The sequence below is a fragment of the Colius striatus genome, chromosome 6 (genome assembly GCF_028858725.1).
Source record: "Colius striatus isolate bColStr4 chromosome 6, bColStr4.1.hap1, whole genome shotgun sequence".
Taxonomy (NCBI): domain Eukaryota; kingdom Metazoa; phylum Chordata; class Aves; order Coliiformes; family Coliidae; genus Colius; species Colius striatus.
In genome coordinates this window covers 34,492,334-34,512,536 of record NC_084764.1, presented here as the reverse complement: position 1 = coordinate 34,512,536, position 20,203 = coordinate 34,492,334, and the positions used below count along the sequence as shown (strand labels likewise).

The window sequence follows — 20,203 nt, the reverse complement described above, 5'->3', positions numbered from 1 at the left end:
GCAAAAGATCAGAGTTGCATTGGGTAAGGTCACTGTTAAAAAGGCATTATTGTTAAAAAGATTTAATGACTGAAATGATGCAGAAGCCTTCAAATGCTGATTTTTCCTGCTGGACTTTTGCTTTTCTTTCTTTTTTCTTAAGCTCCTGGAAAAACCTACCTAACCAACTAATCATCTAAACAGAAGAGAAAGCCAGAGGTAATACCAGGAAATGAGCAGGACACCTGTGCCACAAAAATCCCATTAGCTGCTTGTCTCCAACAGAAATTACCTTTAAGGGTCATCTGTCTTGAGCCAGTACCAGATGTCGATATCCAGGCTTAGAAACCAGTTCCCAGTTTCTTTGGGCTTCTCCTAACAATGCACAGATCATGTCCTACAGTGTAAACAGTGCAACTTCCACCTCCAGCTTCCCCATCACCTTGGTAAAACCAGCACTTTTACTCCTGGCTGGAGAACAGCCAGGACATGGTTAACTACCCTGCATCCCTCCCTGTTACCAGTCACTTTAGCCCTTTACTGCAAGTCACTGCATGTTTCCAGCCTCATGGGTCAGTCCTGACCTCTGATGGGTCTCTGCTCTCTCAGAACCCCACCATAATCCCATGTAAGGAAACACAAGCCAGAGTGAGCTGTGTCTGTTCCTGGCAGATGTGTGATGGGTGCTCCACACCATGATGAGTACTCTTCACCTGCCCTATACACAGTCCGCTTGATGCTCCTCTGACCCTGCCATTAGAAAGTCAACTTAACCCTTTCTGGCTGCTGCACAAGGACAACTGGTGCTGTGCACTGTGGACACAGGAAAAGATAATGTCCTTCCCTTTGCAATGGCCTCAAACACAGCTGAAGAACATCACCGCCTTCTCTCCTCAGTCACTTTTGTCTCTGACTCAAGAGTCTTAGTTCTTTCAGCCTCTCTGTGCCCTCTAGCCATCCACTGCAGCAGAAAGAACAGCCCAGGCCCTTTCCAGCTCCACAGGCCATCAGCCTCCAGGAAGACGTGTGGCCCAGAGACAGGAACAGTCCCTCCTGGGAAGTATCCCACTGACTGCCCAGGCCCCCAAGGAGACACACTATCAGAGCGTAAGGAAGACAGGTTTCAATCTAAGCAACTGTTCCTCCCTGCCCATGGACCAAAATAAGAGCTGGGAAGCTGGAAAACATTTTGTGGCTACCAGTGTGAAAGCAGCTTTCCAGAGAACATGGCTTGCAAGTGCAGAGCATGATCCAGGCCCCCAGGGATGTGAAGCAGCAGGGATGTGGGTCTTACCTGCAGGTGCTGCAAATCATCCTCCTGCACGTTCTGAGACAAGTTGTAAACCTGCATTTAAAAACATTTAAAAACATTTTAAACCCAAACCAAACAGAGCTGTATTGCTGGATAGACTCCCACAGACAGATATTGCTGCTCCCTGTGCAGCAAAACGCTGCAGCATGGGCACACCAGAGGCTGCCATGCCCCAGCCTGGAAGCCTGTCAGTTGCAAATACTGTTCCTTCTCCTCCATTTTTATGATGTGCTTGGCACTGTACCAAGACACAGATTCCATACCATTCATGCTGTGCTCCAAGAGCAAAGGGCAATGGTAGGAAGGGAAGCCTTAACAGGCTAAGTGGTTACTGGTGTGTGAATGTCTCCAGCCCAGAGGTTTCTCCAGCAGCACTGAGATGACTGCATTCTCAGTTCCTCAGACCAAGGTGTTTTCCTCTTTGGTAGCTGGAAGCACAGGGGTGCATCTGCTGCTGGCCCTGCCCTTGGGGGCAGATGACAAGACGAGACTGTTTCCTGTGATGATGGAGTTCAGTATTAATCCTGCAGTCAGTGCAGCCAGCCTGCTGGCCTTTCTCTCTCCCACCAAAGGCCCTGGCCAGCTGCTGTGTTAGGCTCCTGGGTTTGTGTCATTACCTTTTAGGAAACGGTTCCTGGAGACATCCCTTTTCTTACCTGTATGGAGCTGATCATTGTGCTAAGGGCAAAGACGGTCGCTGAATCCCGCAGGGTGGACTGGCTGTCAAAGGTCCCCTGTGTGTCCATCAGCAGCACTGCAACCTGAGAGGCAAAGAGATCCCCGTCAGCTCGGATGCACCCACCCAGCATCTGCACCCAAGAGAAAGCACTCATAAGTGCTTTCATAAGTACTCATAAGTACATTACTGTGCTGGGAATCTCACTGCTTCTGCCTCAGACTTAGCACTGCTGGGGGACAAAGGAAACGAGCAGCCCCAGTAACTCCTGACAGTGCAATGACTCCAGTCAGCAGCAAAATGAATGCAGCACAAAGGGGGGAAGTGCTTTGCTCCCCAAATTCCTGCTGTCAGGAGAGATAGGTCTTTCCCCAAATCTGCATTAGCTTCATGTCATACAAGCCAAACAGGGCAGTGTATCACACCTTCTTAACCCAGACCACATTCAGCCAGGATCAGAAATCACACCAGTGTTACTTTGGTGCTGGGCTCTTTGTCATAGAGTAGAACAATACAAATGTTCCTGGCTTGAAGCTGAATTTGAAGGATGTCCCAAAATCCAGCTTGTGTTGTATTTGACTATCCTGAATGAAGACACTCCATTTTACAGCTAGTGCTCTAGGAATGGGGAGTAGTTTGCAAGAACGTCAGATTCAGGATCTTTAGGAATAGCAGAGAAACAAACTCTGGGATGCTCAGAGCTAGAAGGACACCCAGTGAGCATCACAGGGAAACCCAGACATCATACCTACCCATTGCATTAAACCCACTCACGCTAAACTAGAGACATGGCACTGAAGACCTCTAAACTTGCACAGGCACTGGAGTCACTTAAGACAGGGGAGTCTTCCAAAAGCTGGAAGAGGAAACTGAGCTGACCAGCAACAGACAGCTATGCAAGAAAGAAGCACACACCTTTTTACCATCGGGCTTGTCCACCAGGAAAACCTCGCTCCAGATCTGAATGCCGGTCGTCTCTCGCTCAGACCCTCCCCTCCAGGAGAAACCAGTCAGAGGCTCGTTGTAATCTCCAACCCAGTCCACTGCTTCCTGCAGCCAGGAACAGAAGAAGTTGCTGAAGTTCCCATCATTTGTGCTGCCTCCACCCAGTGCTGGAGGGTGGCAGCCCCTGATTCTCCACAGAGCAGCTAATGTGAATGTCTCTGCTCCAAAGTCAAGCATCCACTTAGAGACCCTCTGGTGCAAAGGGCTGTATTTTTTATTTTGTGAAGCCCATGCTATGGGCTTGAGCCCATGAGAGGCTTGAGCATTCCTAGAGCTCCAAGCCAGTGTTCCATCCAGCTCATCCATAGGCAGGACGCGGGAGGGATGAGCACCATACACCTGGGAAGAGCCACATGAGCTGCAGCCATACCTTATTGTACATGTACCGCAGCATGAAGTCCATCAGGAAGGACTTTCCTTTTCTAAAAGCTCCAGCAACAGACACGGCCACAACCTCTTTATCTCTCACAGCCTCTGAGAGGAGGATGCGGTTCAGGGCAGCTTCATCCAGTTCAAAGGAATGGTCATCTTTAACAATGAGGACTTGCACTGGTCCTGCCTTCCTCACAGACTCCTCCTCCTCTGAGCTCCACTCATAAGTCTTCTCTGCAAAACTACCTGCATATACAAGTAAAACGAGAGCTGTTAGGTTCCTCCTTCTGCAAACTACAGGGTCACAGGCAGCAGGGCTGGACAGGGTGGTAAGAGGCCAGCTAGCCCGACTATCCAACCCAAAACAGCATCACTCAGAGCAGATGTCTGTCAAAACTGCCCTCAGACACCTCAGCAAAGACCCCACACTGCTTTGGGGCCATCTGTCTGTATGGTCCCTGATGGAATCTCCCTTGACAAAACACACCCATTATTTTTTGTTCTACAAGAGCTGACATGGAGAACAGATCACTCTCTTCTCATCTGCAACAACTAAGAGTGCCTTAACGTGAAGACAGGCTGAGAGAACTGAGGTTGTTTAGCCTGGAGAAGGCTCTGGGGAAACCTTCCAGCAGCCTTCCAGTCCCTAAAGGGGCTGACAAGAGAGCTGGAGAGGGACTTTTTACATGGGCATGGAGTGACAGGACGAGGGATAATGGTTTCAAACTGAGAGGAGATTGAGATGAGATGTAAGGAGGATGTTCTTCCCTGTGGGGGTGGTGAGGCCCTGGCACAGGTTGCCCACAGAGGCTGTGGCTGCCCCATCCCTGGAAGTGTTCAAGGGCTGGTTGGATGGGGCTTGCAGCAACCTGGTCTGGTGGAAGGTGTCCCTGCCCTTGGCAGGGGGCTGGAACAAGATGAGGTCCCTTGCAACCCAAACCATTCTGTGATTCTATGATTCTATAGCATCTCCTTTATCTTTTTGTCTGCTGGAAAATAGAAACCCAAGCCCCTTAATCATCCCTTGCTACCCCATTGTCTAGGCATTTGACTGCTCTCTTCTGGACACTCCCCATCAGGTCCCTCCTGAAGGCTATCACAAATATGGATGCAGCACTGAAGCTGAGGTGTCTAAGTACCACATGTCTCTACCAAAGGACATTGCCTTGATGCATCCTGTGCAACTGCTGTTTCTGTAGCAACAGCAGAGTCCTACTCCATCTGCAGTCTGCATTAATGCTCAGAGTGTAACCTGCTGCTTCTGCCATCAACCTCATCGCCAGCCTCCCCCAAGACAGCCCCAGCAGGAGCCAGGCCACAAAGACACATGCCCATCCTGATAAAAACCACTTCTCCCAAGTGGAAAACAAAAGCAAGGCACGGGCACTGCTCACTTTCCCATTCCAAAATGGCAATGCTCCCCACAGAGATGCTCCCCAGCAGGAGGCCAGTGCTGCTCTGGTTTACAAGAGGGTCCCACACAACACTATAGCAGGAGCCTTTGGAGTGGATAGGCAGGACCCCAGTGTTGGGTCACTCAGCAATGGCAGTATGCCAGGCAGACTCGTGCTCCTCCACGGATTCAAGCAGCTGAGGTGACTGAGGTGACAGCATTGAAGGTCCTCATGATCCATGCAGGCTGCTTTGTGTACCTGTCTCAAGATGGGAGGCAGATGCATTTTCAGACCTGCCATCCACAGACACTGCAGCCTTGGGGTTTGCAATGAGCAGTGCAGCTTCAGGAATTTTTCCCTTTGTTGGCTCCAAACTTCCAAGCACAGGAAAGGGATGCTGAAGGAGATTAATGATGCCAGGCAGCTCACCTACAGTCATGTGAAATCGCCTCGCCAGAGGGGAGGGAAGTGTGTGATGGAAAGTTCCCCCGTATTTTGACAAGAACTTCCTGATTCGTTGGTTCAGGCCACAACTTTCCAAACACAGTAGCCTCAAGTTCAACCTCCTTGGTCTCTGTTTCAGACCCTGATCTCGGGGAGCCAGTTTTCAGCCAATCCTAGCTGTTTCAAAGCACAAGGACTATGCGTGCATATGCTAGAAGCCAAGCTATAAATACCAAGAGGAACAGGGTTTGCCCATTCTGGGCCTCTTTATAAAGAAGCTTCCAGCAGCAGCTTCATATTTTAAGTAACAGCAGCACTTTTGTACGAGTTTCTGATTTCCTATGATCCTGCCACAAAATATCAGGATCATTAAGCCTGGTTGCTAGGGGATTTCTGGTGACTCTCAGACATATACTATGAGCTTTCTTTGCTCACAGTTGAAAGACAAAGATCTTTTCTTCCCAATGCTTGGAGGTTTTTTAGCAAAACAAAGTCCCAAACCCTCTGCAAGGCTAGATTCTCCACCAGACTGCAGCAGCCAGGGACTAGTAACACCAAATTCCCTTCAAACACCAGCTCAGGGGCCTCCAGGAAAAAAAACCCAACCCGACGTCCTTCCCATTCCAAATCCACAGACCCAGGACCCCGGCACATATAGCCCCATGGCTTGAGAAATGAAGGCTCTGACAGCAGTCAGTCCTCTTGCTGCACACACCAAACACTGTTTCCAGCATTAAGATCTTCCCAACACCAAAATATGGACAGGTGCCAGAGGGCCACAGGCTCACCTGTGAGCTCACACAGGCTCTTTTTTTAAGCCCTGCCATGTTGCAAGTGCCATATAAAGGCTATGAGTGGAAATGCCTCCTCTCCTGTGGTGTTTCCCAACGCCCTGCTCAGTCAACTCAGACCAATTCTTTTTCCTTTTTATGGCTGCCCAGAAAGGACAGTGGAGAGATCCTTGTATAGGATGTGACTCGTGGCAGAGGTAGGAAAAAATCTGTAAGCTGAAGCAAATCTAAACATTTCTGACTCTAGACAAGCCACCAAGGGTGTGGGTGAAATAGCTGTGCCACCTCCCCAGAGCAGACAAATCCCACCTCTGGGCACAAAGACAGAGGGTGAGAAGTATCAGCATTTTAGTCACCCCATACTAGCACTAAGGGCCAGAGAGCCCAGCTGGGTACCAAGATGAGTACAGACGCTGCTGTCTGCAGGCTTCAAGCACTGGGAAAGGCAGCATGGATGGCTCCAGCTCAGACAGCTGAATGGACTGACAGTTCTAGTCAAGGATCCAAGCACCTTGAGAGGGATTGAGGAGAGTCCCTCTCATCCTGCTACCAGAGGGACAGGTGGTGCCAGACCCTCCTCCTGCTGCTGCTGGTGCCTGGACAGGATCTCCCAATATTCCTCTCCCTTCGGTGCAGCTGCTGAAAAGAGCAACAACCAGTGCAGAGGGGAAGAGAATGTGCTGTCCCTTGGTGACATCAGAAGCTGTAAGGAGCACACTTTGTTTAGCAGGTATTGACAGACTGGGGAGAATTCTGGTAACAGTCCAAAGCAGCCGTGGTCTCCTAGGAGACATTCTTGCTTCCATTCCCTAAACACCAGGAAAGCCAGGCTGTTTGCAGCATACAGGGATAAAATACAAAGTATAACAAGCAGGATATCTTCACCTCCCAGTTCAATGGAGGTATCAAGAGAAAAAACATTACATTAAGCAGGTCTTTGAATTAACTGCAGCCCTGTTATCTCTGCTTCTTTTCATATATGCCATCTGCAGACAAAACTATCCTTTATATTTGTTTCTGTGTGACGAAACTTCCATGTTCTGTTTATTATGTTATTTGCTGTGTCACAGAGCCAGAGATTATTTGATAAAATGGCTGAGCATTACTGGCAAATAATCATTTCAACTGCTCTTTCCAGCATAAATTACCTGCTTTGAAGGAAGCTGTACCTGGTAATGGCAAAATATCATTTGGCAAAAAAAAAAGAAAGGAAGGAGAGCTCAGGTTTCCTAAACACACTATTGTTTTCACTCATTTTCTAACTTGACTCCTCCTTTCTGTCTGCTCTCTCCCGGCGCCTTGCAATTACGTCAATTCTCAAGCTGCTCATTCAGAAACCGCCAGGATACGGTGCCTTTTCCCCATTTCATAACAGCTCATTTCCATGACTCTAAAGCAGGGAGGAATCCACAGTCTCTCTTCTACACGGTGATTCAAAGAGGAAAGGTGAAGGAGATGGGAATTTGCATTCATACACACCAGGCTGTCAGACAGCAGCAAGGAAATGGCCCAGCTCACACAGACAGCCCCGTAACACAGCACATACTGATCACTTTATTAGGGTCTAAGTTAAAAATAAAGCATTCTTCAACTGCTCTAGGGCTTTTTTTTTTTGTTAAAGTTAAGTAAATTCAATCAACATCTTCACATTGTGCTTGTGTACAGACTGACAGCCACTGTCTAACGTATTTAAGCTCCTATGGAAGAACAATTTAGATAAATTACATACCACTAATTATGCAACATACCTTTGGTGAGTGCTTGCTTAAACCTGTTCTTCCTTAGCTACAGAAGAACAGGTCACAGAAGCGCTGACTGCTTTCCAACTAATAAAGCCAGCTCCTTCCTTAAAGGAGTTTGCACAATAAGTAACATTTCACTCCAGAGAATGAAATGCAGCCGTGACCCCCTGTCTGTGCAAACACGGGCTGCCTAACCAGATCCTGAGAAAGCCAATTTGCCAGCCCTGCTCTTGTGCTCTCGTGGATCCTAGAAGCCTTACCTATCCAAGCACTGGCCATGAAAAGCAGAGGCTGCAGCCTGTGCCCCTGACACGCCCTCTGAAATACACAGGTGGCATGCAGCGCTGCTGACCTGAGTGTATTTGAACCCGGTTACTTTACTGCATGGAAAAACAAACTAACAAGGAGGGAAAATAGAAGTTTGATGGAAAGCTTTCCCTTTTCCCTGGAATGGAAGGGGCTAAGATGCTTACCAACAGCCCTCCAGGGATTAATTTGATCAGCAGTGATCACTGTGCAGACCCTTTTTGAAGCCGTGTTCACCCCAGCTGTTTACATTACAAACATATCACAGTGCCCCCGATGATACCATGAGCCAAGCACTGAACAGACCTTGCAGTCAGGCTTGATCCCTCTGCACGTTCTCCAGAGAGCTTCAGCTTCCAGAAAGCTTATCTGCTTTCTGCAAATGGCACTGGAAAAGAAAGACATCTCTCTCTGAGCTGCAGTCTCCCTTGTATTTATCACATTCAGTGAGGCTGCCACTGTGGCATGAGCTCTGCTCGCTCTATTCATGCTGAACTACCTCCGACGCACGACAACCAGCCAACAATCATCAGCAAAGCTCTGAGGAAGCTGGGAAAGGCAGCATTGCTTTGAGCATGCATCACATATCCCCTCCTTCTCTCTAAGACAGGCTTGCACAGAGCTCTGCATCTTACCCAGCTAATGAGGGAAGAATGAGAGACAAAGCATCGAAGCAAAGCAGAGGGGGTGTTGTAGAGCAGTAACCTGTATGGATCCTACACACAAAGGATGCACAGCAGGACACAGCTGCATCCTGAGGCTGCTGCAGGAGCCTGGTCTGGGCAGCTATGAGCTAGCAAATTCCCTCAGCATGGGGTTGCCATAAGGTGTCTAGACTGAAGTTCTCCTGGGAGACCATGTCTTTCAGAGGATGAAGCAGGGAAGCCTGGCTGCGTAAGGCTCTCTCTTACACCCAACACTGCTCTGCAATCTCACCTGTGCCACTCTCACAGGATCCCTAGACAGCAGGTCAGAAAGCCTCCTGAGCTGGGTTTAACAATACACACAGATATTCATCTCCCCTTTCTATATCTCACCTGCATCTCCTCTGTCCAGGGCACGGCTGGCCACATGGCCAAGCAGCTCACACCTCTGCTGTGATGCCACCTCATGGCATCAGAGGATTCCCGGACCCAGGGAAGGGAATCACCAGGCCCTACTCACCAGTAGCACACCCTAACCAGAGCCACTGAGCCCCCCCTGAAGCTGCACATCTACACATGTACCTTGGGCCCCAGTCTGGCTCTCTGCCTCCTCACACTTGGGCTGGTGGTCTGGGAAATGCAGCAGCAAGTGGGAAGGGCAGAGCCAGACCTTCTTGTGTCCAAGTGGGAATCAGTTGCACCTCCCCAGTCTGGATGTACAGATGTCATCATAACTCTGCCACGAGCTAAGGTGCAAGGCAGGCTCTCGATCCCCATGCAAATGATGGGTAAATAACAGCCCATGATGAAGATCTTCACCCAGAGAGCTGAAGGGCATTGCTTAGAAAGAGGTGAAGAAAACCATCATACAAAAAATTAGCCCTGTCCTCTGGCAAATAAAAGGCCACTCTTGGTAGTTATTTGGGGTCTTGTTTTGAGATCCTAGCTAACCTCCCCAAAGTTGGTGTGAATCCTTCCACGCCAGCTGCACAGCAGCATCAACACCTCTGCCCAAGGCAATCTGCACTCCCACATGCTCCTGGCGAGCACCCCGCTTCTCTGCACCCTAGGATGCTCACAGCAGGGAGCTGAGTAGGGTGGCTACTGCTGCCAGGCTTGCTACTCATCCTTTGCTTTTTTTGGAGCAGTGGTAAGATGCAGAGTGCACCTTCTTCCTGCCAGCCCTGAGTCATCCAGCTGGCAGCACAGCCGCTTCAGATAGAGCCTGGCCAATTCAGCCCCTCTTTCCTTTGGCAGACAAAACAAGGAGATGAATGACGATGCTGATAACACAAGTGGTTTGGGACCTTCCTGCTGACAGAAATGAGACCTTGGATGATTACTGGCCACCAAACCTGCCTGTCACAACAGACACATCTCAAAGTCCAATGTGAAACTTTTTAATGACAACATCTACTAGGACTTACACAAAGCTGAAGTGCCTCAGCTGGCTCTGGAACAACAGCAATGTCTACTGCTGTGAAACTCCCAGCCTGAGTTCCTTATTAGCAAGCTTTGGAGACACAGGCACACAACTACCCTGGGAAAAAAGCAGATCAGATAGAGGTTTTCCTAGAAGCTTTCCAGGAAGTTTGAAGTCATGTTAGACAGCTATATCCATGCCAGTTCATATGCCAGGGCTGGTTGAGTCAAAGGCAAAGTGGGCAACTCTGAGGAAACATTACTGCCACTGCTGTCTGTCGAAAGACTGTTGTAAGAGAATGCTACCAGAATGCTGTTCCCTATTTGTCAGGTACAAATCCTGGGCCTGCTTGCTTAAATCAAATTAAGCCCAGCCAAACTCAGGTGTGACACGATGTCTGAAATCTATCTTGCAAGAAGACCTCTCCAAAGCTCTCACTTCATCCCCAGTATGCATCTTCTGCACAGTCCTTCATTCACTCTGGCAGCAACCAGCCTTCCTCCAACACTGGTACTTGATTTAGTTATTTCTGACATGAAATTATTTTTACCCGTTTGTCCTTACAACTGCCTGAAAAATAAGTTTGGTAAACGTGCCATGAAATCCTATGATTTAGCATGAGAGGCAATTACACTCTGGAGAAAATGTTTGCGTACATAGAGCTCTTTAAATAGGTTTTATTGGCTTGGCAGAGTTCAGCGACTTCTCTGGAGCCTCTACCCCATTTAGGAAATCTGTGTTCTGTTACTTTACTGTCATAACACTTAACTTCCTTCAGCCCACAGCAACTATGAACGTTTTTGGCAGAAACAAAGGAGCTGGGGTGTCTCTAGACTGAAGTGACTTTTGGAGGTGATCCACAGTACACCTCAAGCCTCCCAGAGCACCCAGCACCAGACTCGCTCCCCTGATGGAGAAGGTGCCACACAGTGAAGCAGAGGAGTTAACATAAGGCCTGCTGCCTAGGAACATCACCTAAGCCCTAAACAACATTTATGTATGCTGTTTCTCACCCATGGGCTTAGCAGAAAAAATACAATAAGATACAACCAATTCCATGCGCTGCTTCCCCCTTCCATTAATCAGGCAGGCAGCCAACGCCAAAGCCTCTCACAGCATGGAAGCGACACGAGGCACACGGGCACCATGCAAGGCAGGTTCGGGGCACTCAGTTCTTCCCCCAAAAGGGGCAAGGCAGACTGGCTCTGCTCCTGCTCATTTTCCAACAGATGAGACCATGCCATTCTAATTCTTTGCATAACGCTGCTGCCTCAAAACCAAAGGCACAAAGACCAAGGATCATGTTTAGCGATTTAGGTCTAGCCTGCAACAGTGTCTTCTCTCTTCTGTCAAGTCCTCATGCTTCAGTTTCTTTTCTCACTTACTAAGTAGTAATTTGGTTGTGAATCTTCTCATATCTGGTGGCTTTCTGTGTAAAAGGCCGCCTGTCTGAAACACCTCAGCTTTCACTTTTCAGGAAGTTCCCAGCATTCTGAGTCACAAAGAAAAGCCAGTAAGTGGAATGTGAAAACCCACCATAAAAGGTCAGAAAACAAGTGACAAACAGAAAGGATGTTACTGCTATCAGTTAAAAAAAACAACAACAAAGGGCTACCAAAATCATCCTCTTCTTTCCAGTTTAATCCATTGGTGTGCAGTCTGAAAACATGGTCTTGATGACTTCAACCTGGCCTGTGCTGGAGAGAAGTCCTTCTCCCCAGAAGAGTTGCTCAGCCCCTGCTGGCAATCGGGCCCCTTTAAGGCCTCTCACAAATCTCACATCCAGTTTGAAAATCCTGACCAAGAAGTATATATAACCTCTGTAATCCCTTTTATGGTTTTGAAACTGAATTCTTGACGAGTGGGTCATTCCAATTACAACATGGGTCACGATGGGAAACATGAGAGATTTCACACAATTTGTTCCAGTCTGTGCTGTTTAAACAAGTAGCTGGGAGCAGAGATCTCTAATGGCTTTACTGTAACGGGGGAGCAGGCACATGAGCATCTGCAACTGCCAAGCAGAAAGAATTTGAGGAACACAGTAGTGTAACCTACTCCAAAGCCTTCATGGAGCTGGCTGGATTTCACTGTGTCCACCAGGATTTAGACAAACGATCCTTACTTTGGAAAAAGCAGAGTCCCTTACTCTGACCAAAAAACTACACAGAAAAATGAGACATCTGCAGCTCCCTCGGTCATTCCCCCAGCAACTAGCAGCAGTCATGAGGTCTATGCACCACTTAGCACATTCAGTGAGAGAGCCTCAACTGATGCCTAGCCTTATGCTGACCTTCTGCCCAGGGCTAAATCCTACGCGTGATGCTCTCCACCCTGCCACACGCGCTCCTGAGGATGTATGTGTGTGACAGTGACCCAGCTTTGATAGCTGGCCAGAAGCAATTTCTTCTGGGTGCCATATACTCACCCTAATTTGCTCTGTGATCTTTAAAAAAGCCAATTATATTCATGAAACAAAGGAGAAGGGTTGCACTAAGCAGCTGCCCACGTCAGGCCTGACTAACTAGACAGTAAGTAGGACAAAGTTTGATCCATTTCAAAATAGCATCATATTTTTAATGACCCATAAGCCCATTTCTAGAACGCAGCGAGGACTTTCTGCCTCAGTTTGAACAAAAGCCTGAGACTCCTCCTTCACCAGCTAGGCTGAAAAACGTGGCAGTGGAAGAGTCACCCCACGGACTGATGTCACCAGACAATGCTGCAGTCACTGGCTGTAAACACGCCTTTCAGGGCAACGGGGTTCTCTTGTACAAACAGACATTTTCATTAAAGGAGGATTTTTCTTTGTTTCTGGTAAAAACTACTGGCATTTTGCTCTCTAATTTATTACCTGCAATGTCAACCAGTCAGGCAAAGGAATACGTAAACCTCTGTGGAAGATGGGGTGCGACTTTGACTTGTGAGTGGCTTGCAGCAGCAGGTGGCTGATCCCACAGAGATCTACTTGGACCCACAGATGTTTCCAGATTCTTGCAAAACTCAGAGTATCTACAGAAGAGTTCAGCAAATAGGAGACACACCCCATTTCACTGGAGCACAGCTTAGCAGCATGTTTAGACTGAGGGATGTGCCTAATAGAATTGTATGATTCTCTTGCTGGACCAAGGCTTCACTTTCCAAGATGATGTTTTCTCCGTTTATATCTGTTTCGGCATCATTTGCATTTTCTCCTTATGCTGACAAGATCTGACGGGAAAGCACTGTCGAGTGTACGTGTGTGCAATACTCAACACACGCAGAGATGGGTCTGACAGCTCTGTGAGACAAAGCTGAGAACGTCTGCACGTTCACTGGGAAGATTTCCCTCCAGTTTACCCAAGGGTCTAACGACCTTCGTTAAGAGTCACAGTTAAAAATGGCACTGATCAAATGAGCACTGCTCATTTCCTCCACGCTCTCTCGCAGGCTGCCACCCACTCTGTTTGCTCACATCACACACTCCGTTATCCGAACACTTCCGCAAACATGTCCCTCAACTGTTAATCATTACCATGGGAAATACTCCACTCATCTACACAAATTAGGATGTAATTTGTGTATCTAAACATCACAGCTCAGCTCACCTGCTCTGCCTGCCCAGACACGATACAGTAAGCACCGATAAGCCATTTTACATGGATTATGACTTGGGGGAAATGACAAATTATGCTCTTAGTCGGCCTCAAATAATGGCAAATGGCTGTATGAAACATGATTTTCTACAAAACAAGCAACACGTCAGTGTAAGTTGGTACAGTGACACATCGCTGAGAGCTGGATGCAGAAGGCTTGGCCGCAGCCCTGGCTATACGAAGGGCAAAAGACACCTGGAGCCCCTTTGCCTGCTCAGTGCAGCCCACCTGTGAGACCAGCTCTGGCTCCCTTGGGGAAGCCGCGGCTGCTCCGAGGGAGAACGGAAGCCTTGCAGGAAGACGCCGCAGAACTTCTTCCTCCCCGTGACCCCGCTCCACACCCCGCAGATGCTGCTACCAGCTCCCCCGGGCTCAGGCGAGGTTTGGGAAGGATTTTAAATGGTGCCCCTAAGGAGGGTCTGATAAAGCCCTACAGCCTCCCGAAACGTGAAAATCCCTCTGTCGAGCTACTTTCCGGGGCAGGCGAGCACCTTCGTCTGAAGTAGAAGGTGGGGTGCGCGGGACTCGTGCTCTCCGGTGACAGCCCCCACCCGCTCCGGGCCCAAGGGACGCCAGGGCAGGCCGGAGGAGAGCCGGGGCTCCGCACAGAGGTGGGTGTCCGGGGGAGGCGGCCCAGTGACGGGCGCAGAGCCCCGCGCACGCCAGGCCGAGGACACTGCCGAGGCGGGAGCACCACCAGCCCGAACCCACCTCCCCGGCCATGCTGCAAGCGGGCAGCCAGCGCGGAGAGGAGGGGCCGCTGGACGCCCCAGCGCCACTGGCTCCACACCCCAGAAAGGAGGGGGCGGGAGTAAAAGATGCCGGTGTGGCCCCTCGGGGGAAGATGACGGCTCTCCGCCCCCCCACAGGCCCCTCAGCCCCCTCCCGCGGCGGCCAGAGCCCCCCCGCGGCCGCCCCCCGCAGGCCCCGCGGCCGCCGGCAGCGCCACCGCCCCGCCCCGCCGGCCCAGGCCCAGGCGGGGCCGGGCGCGCCCCCCGCCCCGTTGGGGAGCGGGCCGCCGCAGGCCCGGCATTGTTCGCGGCCGCGCCCGCCCCGCCCGTGATCGCCTCGCCAGCCGCCCCCCGCCGCCTACCCCAGCTGCTCCTCTCCCGGCGGTTCCGGGCCATGGCGGGGCGGCGGGGGCTGCCCGGGCCGCGGCGGCTGCGGGAGAAGCTCCGTGCGCGCTCCGAGCCGCGCTGCGTCTGGCGCGGCTGCCGCGGTGGCGCGGGGCGGGCGGAGGAGCCGGCAGCAGCATCCCCGCCCGCCGCTACGGCGTGGCACGGCACGGCGGCCCGCCGCCCCCGGGGACACCCGCCCACGCCGCACCCGCCCACGGGCGTCCATGCGTGGGGTTTCAGGCGTTGATATCCGCGGGTCAGGCACGGGCAAATCCAGGGGCACCCGTTTCACGATGTACCCGCCCCCAGGGGTGCCCCCTACATCCAGGGCACCCGGCATCCCTACAGGCACGCCTACGGGGGGGCATGCCTGGGAGACCCGGCACAGCCGGGGTGCGGATATTCCTACTAGGGCTCTGGGCTTATGGAGGTAACAACATGAGGGGCATCTCCACCTGGGGAGCACCAAGCTCACCCACACCCTGGAGGCATTCCCACCTGGGGCACTAGGCACCCCAACAGGCCCCACGTGTGAGGAAGCACTGGGCACACAGCTCTCCACTCAGCCTGCCCACCATGAGGTGCGCTTGGGGTTCATGCACGCATATATCTTCCTGGATGGGACTCACACACAAAACACCAACCTATCTGGGACGACTCATACTCAAAGAGCACCCAGGTGAGACACAGGGCCCCAAAGCAGAGCCGTGCACCACAGCTCATGCACACAGAGAACTCAAACACTTCCCAGAGCAGGTGGTGAGCATGCAAGCACATGTAGGCTGAGAAATCACTGGCGGGATCCTGCCCTGGGGTAAGGTCAGCCAGCTTCTGCATGCCCGATTCTGCCTGTGTTGGCAGCATCCATGGGCAGCAGGAGATAAACACTGTATGTTGTAGATGCAGCTCAAGGACCAGAGCTCGGGCACCCCTGGGGAAATTATCTGCAGTGTTATCAATAACATGCACCTCCCCTCCAGATTTCCCTCTACCAGCAAGCAATTACCCTCTTGATTGATTCAGTGCTTTGTCAAGAGAGAACACCCAGGTGCAGAACTTCAGCAGGAGAGCAGCAATGCTGACCCTGGCTGCCCTGAGGGGCGCCTTGCAACCTCAGCCCAAACATCCCTCCTGATGGGATGCAGGGATCCCCTTCTGATTTCTTTTTCTTTGCCATCCTGCAGCTTCCAAGGCCCGTGTTTATTGTGCAAATCCAGGAAAAGCATTGAAGCCCTTTGCAATGTGAGTCACAGAGCTCGGGCATTTCCCTCAGCAGACCACATGCATCCTCAGTGTGCCACGCTAATGCTTATCCATACTTTTGATGCCAAGAAGCTGCTGTCTGAAGTCACAGCCCTGTGCTGCACCTTGAAAGAAGCATGGCATGGCACTTGAGAAGCCAAAAGCCAAATGGCACTTGAGAAGCTGGAAATATGGCAGTCACCAGAGGGCCAAAATCTGAAAGGATGAGGGAACTGAGTCCCAGACTCTGTGTGCAAGAGGAGATTTTGGGACAGTGCTGCTCATTTCTGCAGCATGGACTGCAGCGGTCAGGGAAAATCGATGGCCATCCAGCTTTGTTCAATGCACAGGAACCAGCAAGATTCACTCTTTATTTTTGAAAGCAGGAAGAACATTCCAAAGCGAACTGATTTTCTGTTCCAGGCAGCTCATCCATGCTAAAGCCATGTGTTTTCGCTCTTCCATTGATATGCTGATACTTAATTTGTAAGTGCCTTCTCCAATACTCGGGGACTGCCTCCTGTTGGCTTCTTCCCTGTGTTTACAGCATCAGAGTGAAACATATCATTTCAGCTCACTGAAGTGCCGGCTCACGTGGCAGGCAGCTGAATCCTGCAGCTTCCAGGCACTGTGACCACCAGCAGCTCAGCTGCTCGTGGCCTTCACAGAAGCTCCCTAACAGTTTTTATAAATAATCCCTGAAATTACATGTGCCTGTTGCTTCTTCAAAGGGGCAGAGACCAGAGTTGGCAGGGGGCATTTCTTGCATTGGAGACTGTCAGAGTGATTCAAATAGGTTGAAAGAGGAGATTAAAAGAAAAGCAGCTGGGAAATGGAGAGAGGGGGGGAAAAAGGAGGATGGAAAAGGAGATCTGTTAATTTGAAAGTCTAATTAAACTGAGGTGGGCTCAGGTCCTGTTTACTTTGTTCCCTTTGAGAATTGTTGCTTAGGTCAAGCTTGTACTGCCCCATTTACTGTCATTTTTTTTCCTTTCTCTTTCTATTATAGCACATGGTATCAAAAGAAAAGAGGTTTAATCCTGTGCTATGCCAGGGGGGTTTGTCTGTGTAACTCCCAAGGCCTTTTCCTGCATTATTCCCTATGATCACAAATCAAGAGTTTTTGCAGATTATTTACTTTCCAGAGGTGACTCAGCATTTATTAATTTTCACTCCACTGTCCATCCTTTCACTCCACTGGTTCATCCTTCCTTTACTTTTCCAGGTGCAAACAGACCTTCCTAGGAAGAATATTTATGTTCTTGCTGCCCAAGTTGCCAGATCACAAAGAGCTGAGTTCACAGCAGATGTGCTGAACGGGCACAAGGGTTCTTGAGGAAAAACAATGCTAAATGGGGGAAAGGCATAAAGAGAAAATACCTCACAGAGAGAGATCACAACCAGGGGTCTCTAAGCTGCTGTGCTGGGGGACACTGCTGAAAAGGCCCCAGAATTAGGAACAAACCTGGATTTCAATCTATCATATCTATCTCTCACATAGCTTGCAGGGGCAGTTTCATAATTCACCTTGATTCGACTGGCCCACTTACTCAGGCAGCATTTACAGTTGCTTTTCATATCCCCAGCCCTTTGCAAACAGAAACCAGCAGCATTGTGCAATACTTATGTAAGAGGTGGGAAAGGGATGCTACAAAATCTTTGCTCTTTCTCAGGAGCCACCAAGTACTCGCCAGGGCTTGCTGTCGAGGGAAACTGTGTCATCCCCATGAGTTTTCTTTGCCATGACACAGGCAAGGTGCTGTCTTAACCCCAACTGACAGATCTGTTTTTACCATGGTTATATGAAGTTCTTGATTGTGTTCACTTCTTCCCCACAGTTATTGTGATCACTTCCGCCTTCTCAGTCTTCACTCTTTCACTGGTTCTGCTTAATTGCATGGGAAAGTAAAAGCAATATAGATCTCAATTGTGTTTGAAGAGAATTGCACAGGGACTTCTCCCAAGTGGTTACACTTTGTGGCAGTGTTTTGTCATTGCTGTTTTAGTTTCTCTACCCTTATTCTTGGGTTAAGAGGCCACAAATCCTAGCAAATATCAAAAAGTGATAAAACAGAATTAGCTTTTTCCCCACTCTTGAAAGCTGAAGCCTTCCTAACATCTTTCTGTTTGGTTTGGGGTTTTTTTTACTGAAATATTTTTAAATGAAGCAGATCTTTGTTGCTTAGGAAATCCTTCTATTCCTGCTGTTCCTGTTTCTCACCCTGAACAGTGTTATGACCGCCTACATTCACGTGGGGCTTGCAACCAGAGGAGTTATCTTTCCTTCTTTTGTAAACATGATTGCACACTGTAACAGAGCCTTCATGTTTCACTTATAGAGGAGATAGAATTTCAGCAGTTAATTAAATGGCTTGTTTAGACAGTCTAAGCAAAGGTCCTTCCTTCTAGAAGATGCTCTGTAAATTGAAGGAACTGAACGAAATTTGGACAACAAACTAAACATGAGCCAGTAATGTGCCCTCGTGGGCAAGAAGGTCAGTGGCATCCTGGGAGGCATTAAGAAGACTGTGGCCAGCAAGTTAGAGGAGGTTCTCCTCCTCATCTGGAGTCCTGTGTCCAGTTCTGGGCTCCCCAGCTCAAGAGGGACAGGGTACTGCTGGAGAGACACCAGTGAAGGCCTACCAAAATGATCATGGGAATGGAGTATCTCTCTGATGAGGAAACGCTGCAGGACCTGGGGCTGTTCAGCCCAGAGAAGAGAAGATTGAGGGGGGATCATATCAACACAAGTATTTAAAAGGTGTATGCCAGAGGACAGGGCAGCACTTCTTTCTGTTGTCTCAAGTGACAGGACAAAGAGTAATGGACAAAAGCTGAACCACAAAAAGTTCCACTTAAACATAAGGAAAAACTACTTTACCGTAAGGGAGAAGGAGCCCTGGCACAGGTTGCCCAGGGAGGGTGTGGAGGCTCCTTCTCTAAAGGTTTTCAAAACCCACTTGGACACATTCCTGTGTGACATGATCTAGCTGGACCAGCTTTAGCAGAGGGGTTGGACTAGATGATCTCCAGAGGTCCCTTCCAACCCCTACCATTCTGTGATTCTGTCAACTACTTAAGAATCCAAAAAGCCGTGTAGATAAAGAGCCATCATTGCAAAACTTCAACCAAACCAGCCACAGCATGTGTTCAGAGACAAGCCTGATTTTCACCTCAGGGACCAACTTTGCACCACCTGGCTCTGGTCAGTGCTGAGCACCGAAACAATGAAATATTGCAGAAGTCCAGCAATAAACAAATGCAACTTTTCTAACTTGAATTAGATTATCAGGCTGGTTTCCAGTAGGTTCCTCACCCCAAAGAGCATCCTCAGGACTCTTGCAAGGTTTTGCTGGATCTGAATAAAATAGCCCACTCCCAGCTGTGGGTTCAGATGATATTGCAGACACATCCGTGTGTGCCTCGGCACTGTGTCTGGAGCCTCACTGCCTCACAGCCCCAAGCCATTCATTTCTATCACAGATGCTGAGACACAGCAGCATTGCAGGACTAGCTATTTTTTTCTTCCTCTATTTCTCTTTAGATGTCAGTAAGATTTCTTCTAAGCCCAACTCCCCATCTATTTCCAATATTGCTTTTAATCTGCTCTTTCTCTCCTGCACTGACAGGCAGATGGATGCTGTAGTTTTCTTTCCTTTCCAGTCTTATTTGCAATGTGGCTTTACTAAGTCCAAGCCAAAATCTCTGCGTGCCAAATTTGTTTCTAGGATTTCCCCTTGAAGATACACCTCATCCAGGGAAAGGGCTCCAGTTCCTCTTGCATCTTGGCAGAAACAACCAAATCCACCTGCCTGCATGATTCAGTAAGATATTTGCAATATGTTCCAGCCAGGTTTGTGCACCTGGAAACAGGAGGAGCAGACATGTTTCCAGGCAGTGCTCTGAAATCGCCTTGTTAAAGCTGATTTTAGTGCATTTAGTGGTCACATTTTCCTGCATCCTTATGCTGAGCAGTTGCTGTTGGCAGAGCTGCCTGCTTCACCTTTGCCCTCCTGCGTGTGCACGTGGGAGGGAAGGGCATCCAGCTGGTTTCCTTCCTTTGAATGCAAACAGCACAATCAGCTGCAAAGTCTCCTGAGATATATCTACGTAAACAGGG

General features: G+C 49.6%; 1 protein-coding gene across 1 annotated transcript in view; it reads right to left on the bottom strand.

Annotated features, from left to right (window-relative positions):
• Positions 1-14,956, bottom strand: part of ATL1 (atlastin GTPase 1) — a 32,443-nt gene extending 17,487 nt beyond the window's left edge. Inside the window, exons 1-5 of the mRNA XM_061998776.1 lie at positions 14,817-14,956; positions 3,343-3,590; positions 2,883-3,017; positions 1,948-2,052; positions 1,274-1,324 (exon numbers count right to left, since the gene is read on the bottom strand). Coding sequence (XP_061854760.1) covers positions 1,274-1,324; positions 1,948-2,052; positions 2,883-3,017; positions 3,343-3,590; positions 14,817-14,850 — 573 coding nt within the window. The 5' untranslated portion in view covers positions 14,851-14,956. The remainder of the gene's footprint in view (positions 1-1,273; positions 1,325-1,947; positions 2,053-2,882; positions 3,018-3,342; positions 3,591-14,816) is intronic.
• Between the last annotated feature and the right edge of the window lie 5,247 nt (positions 14,957-20,203).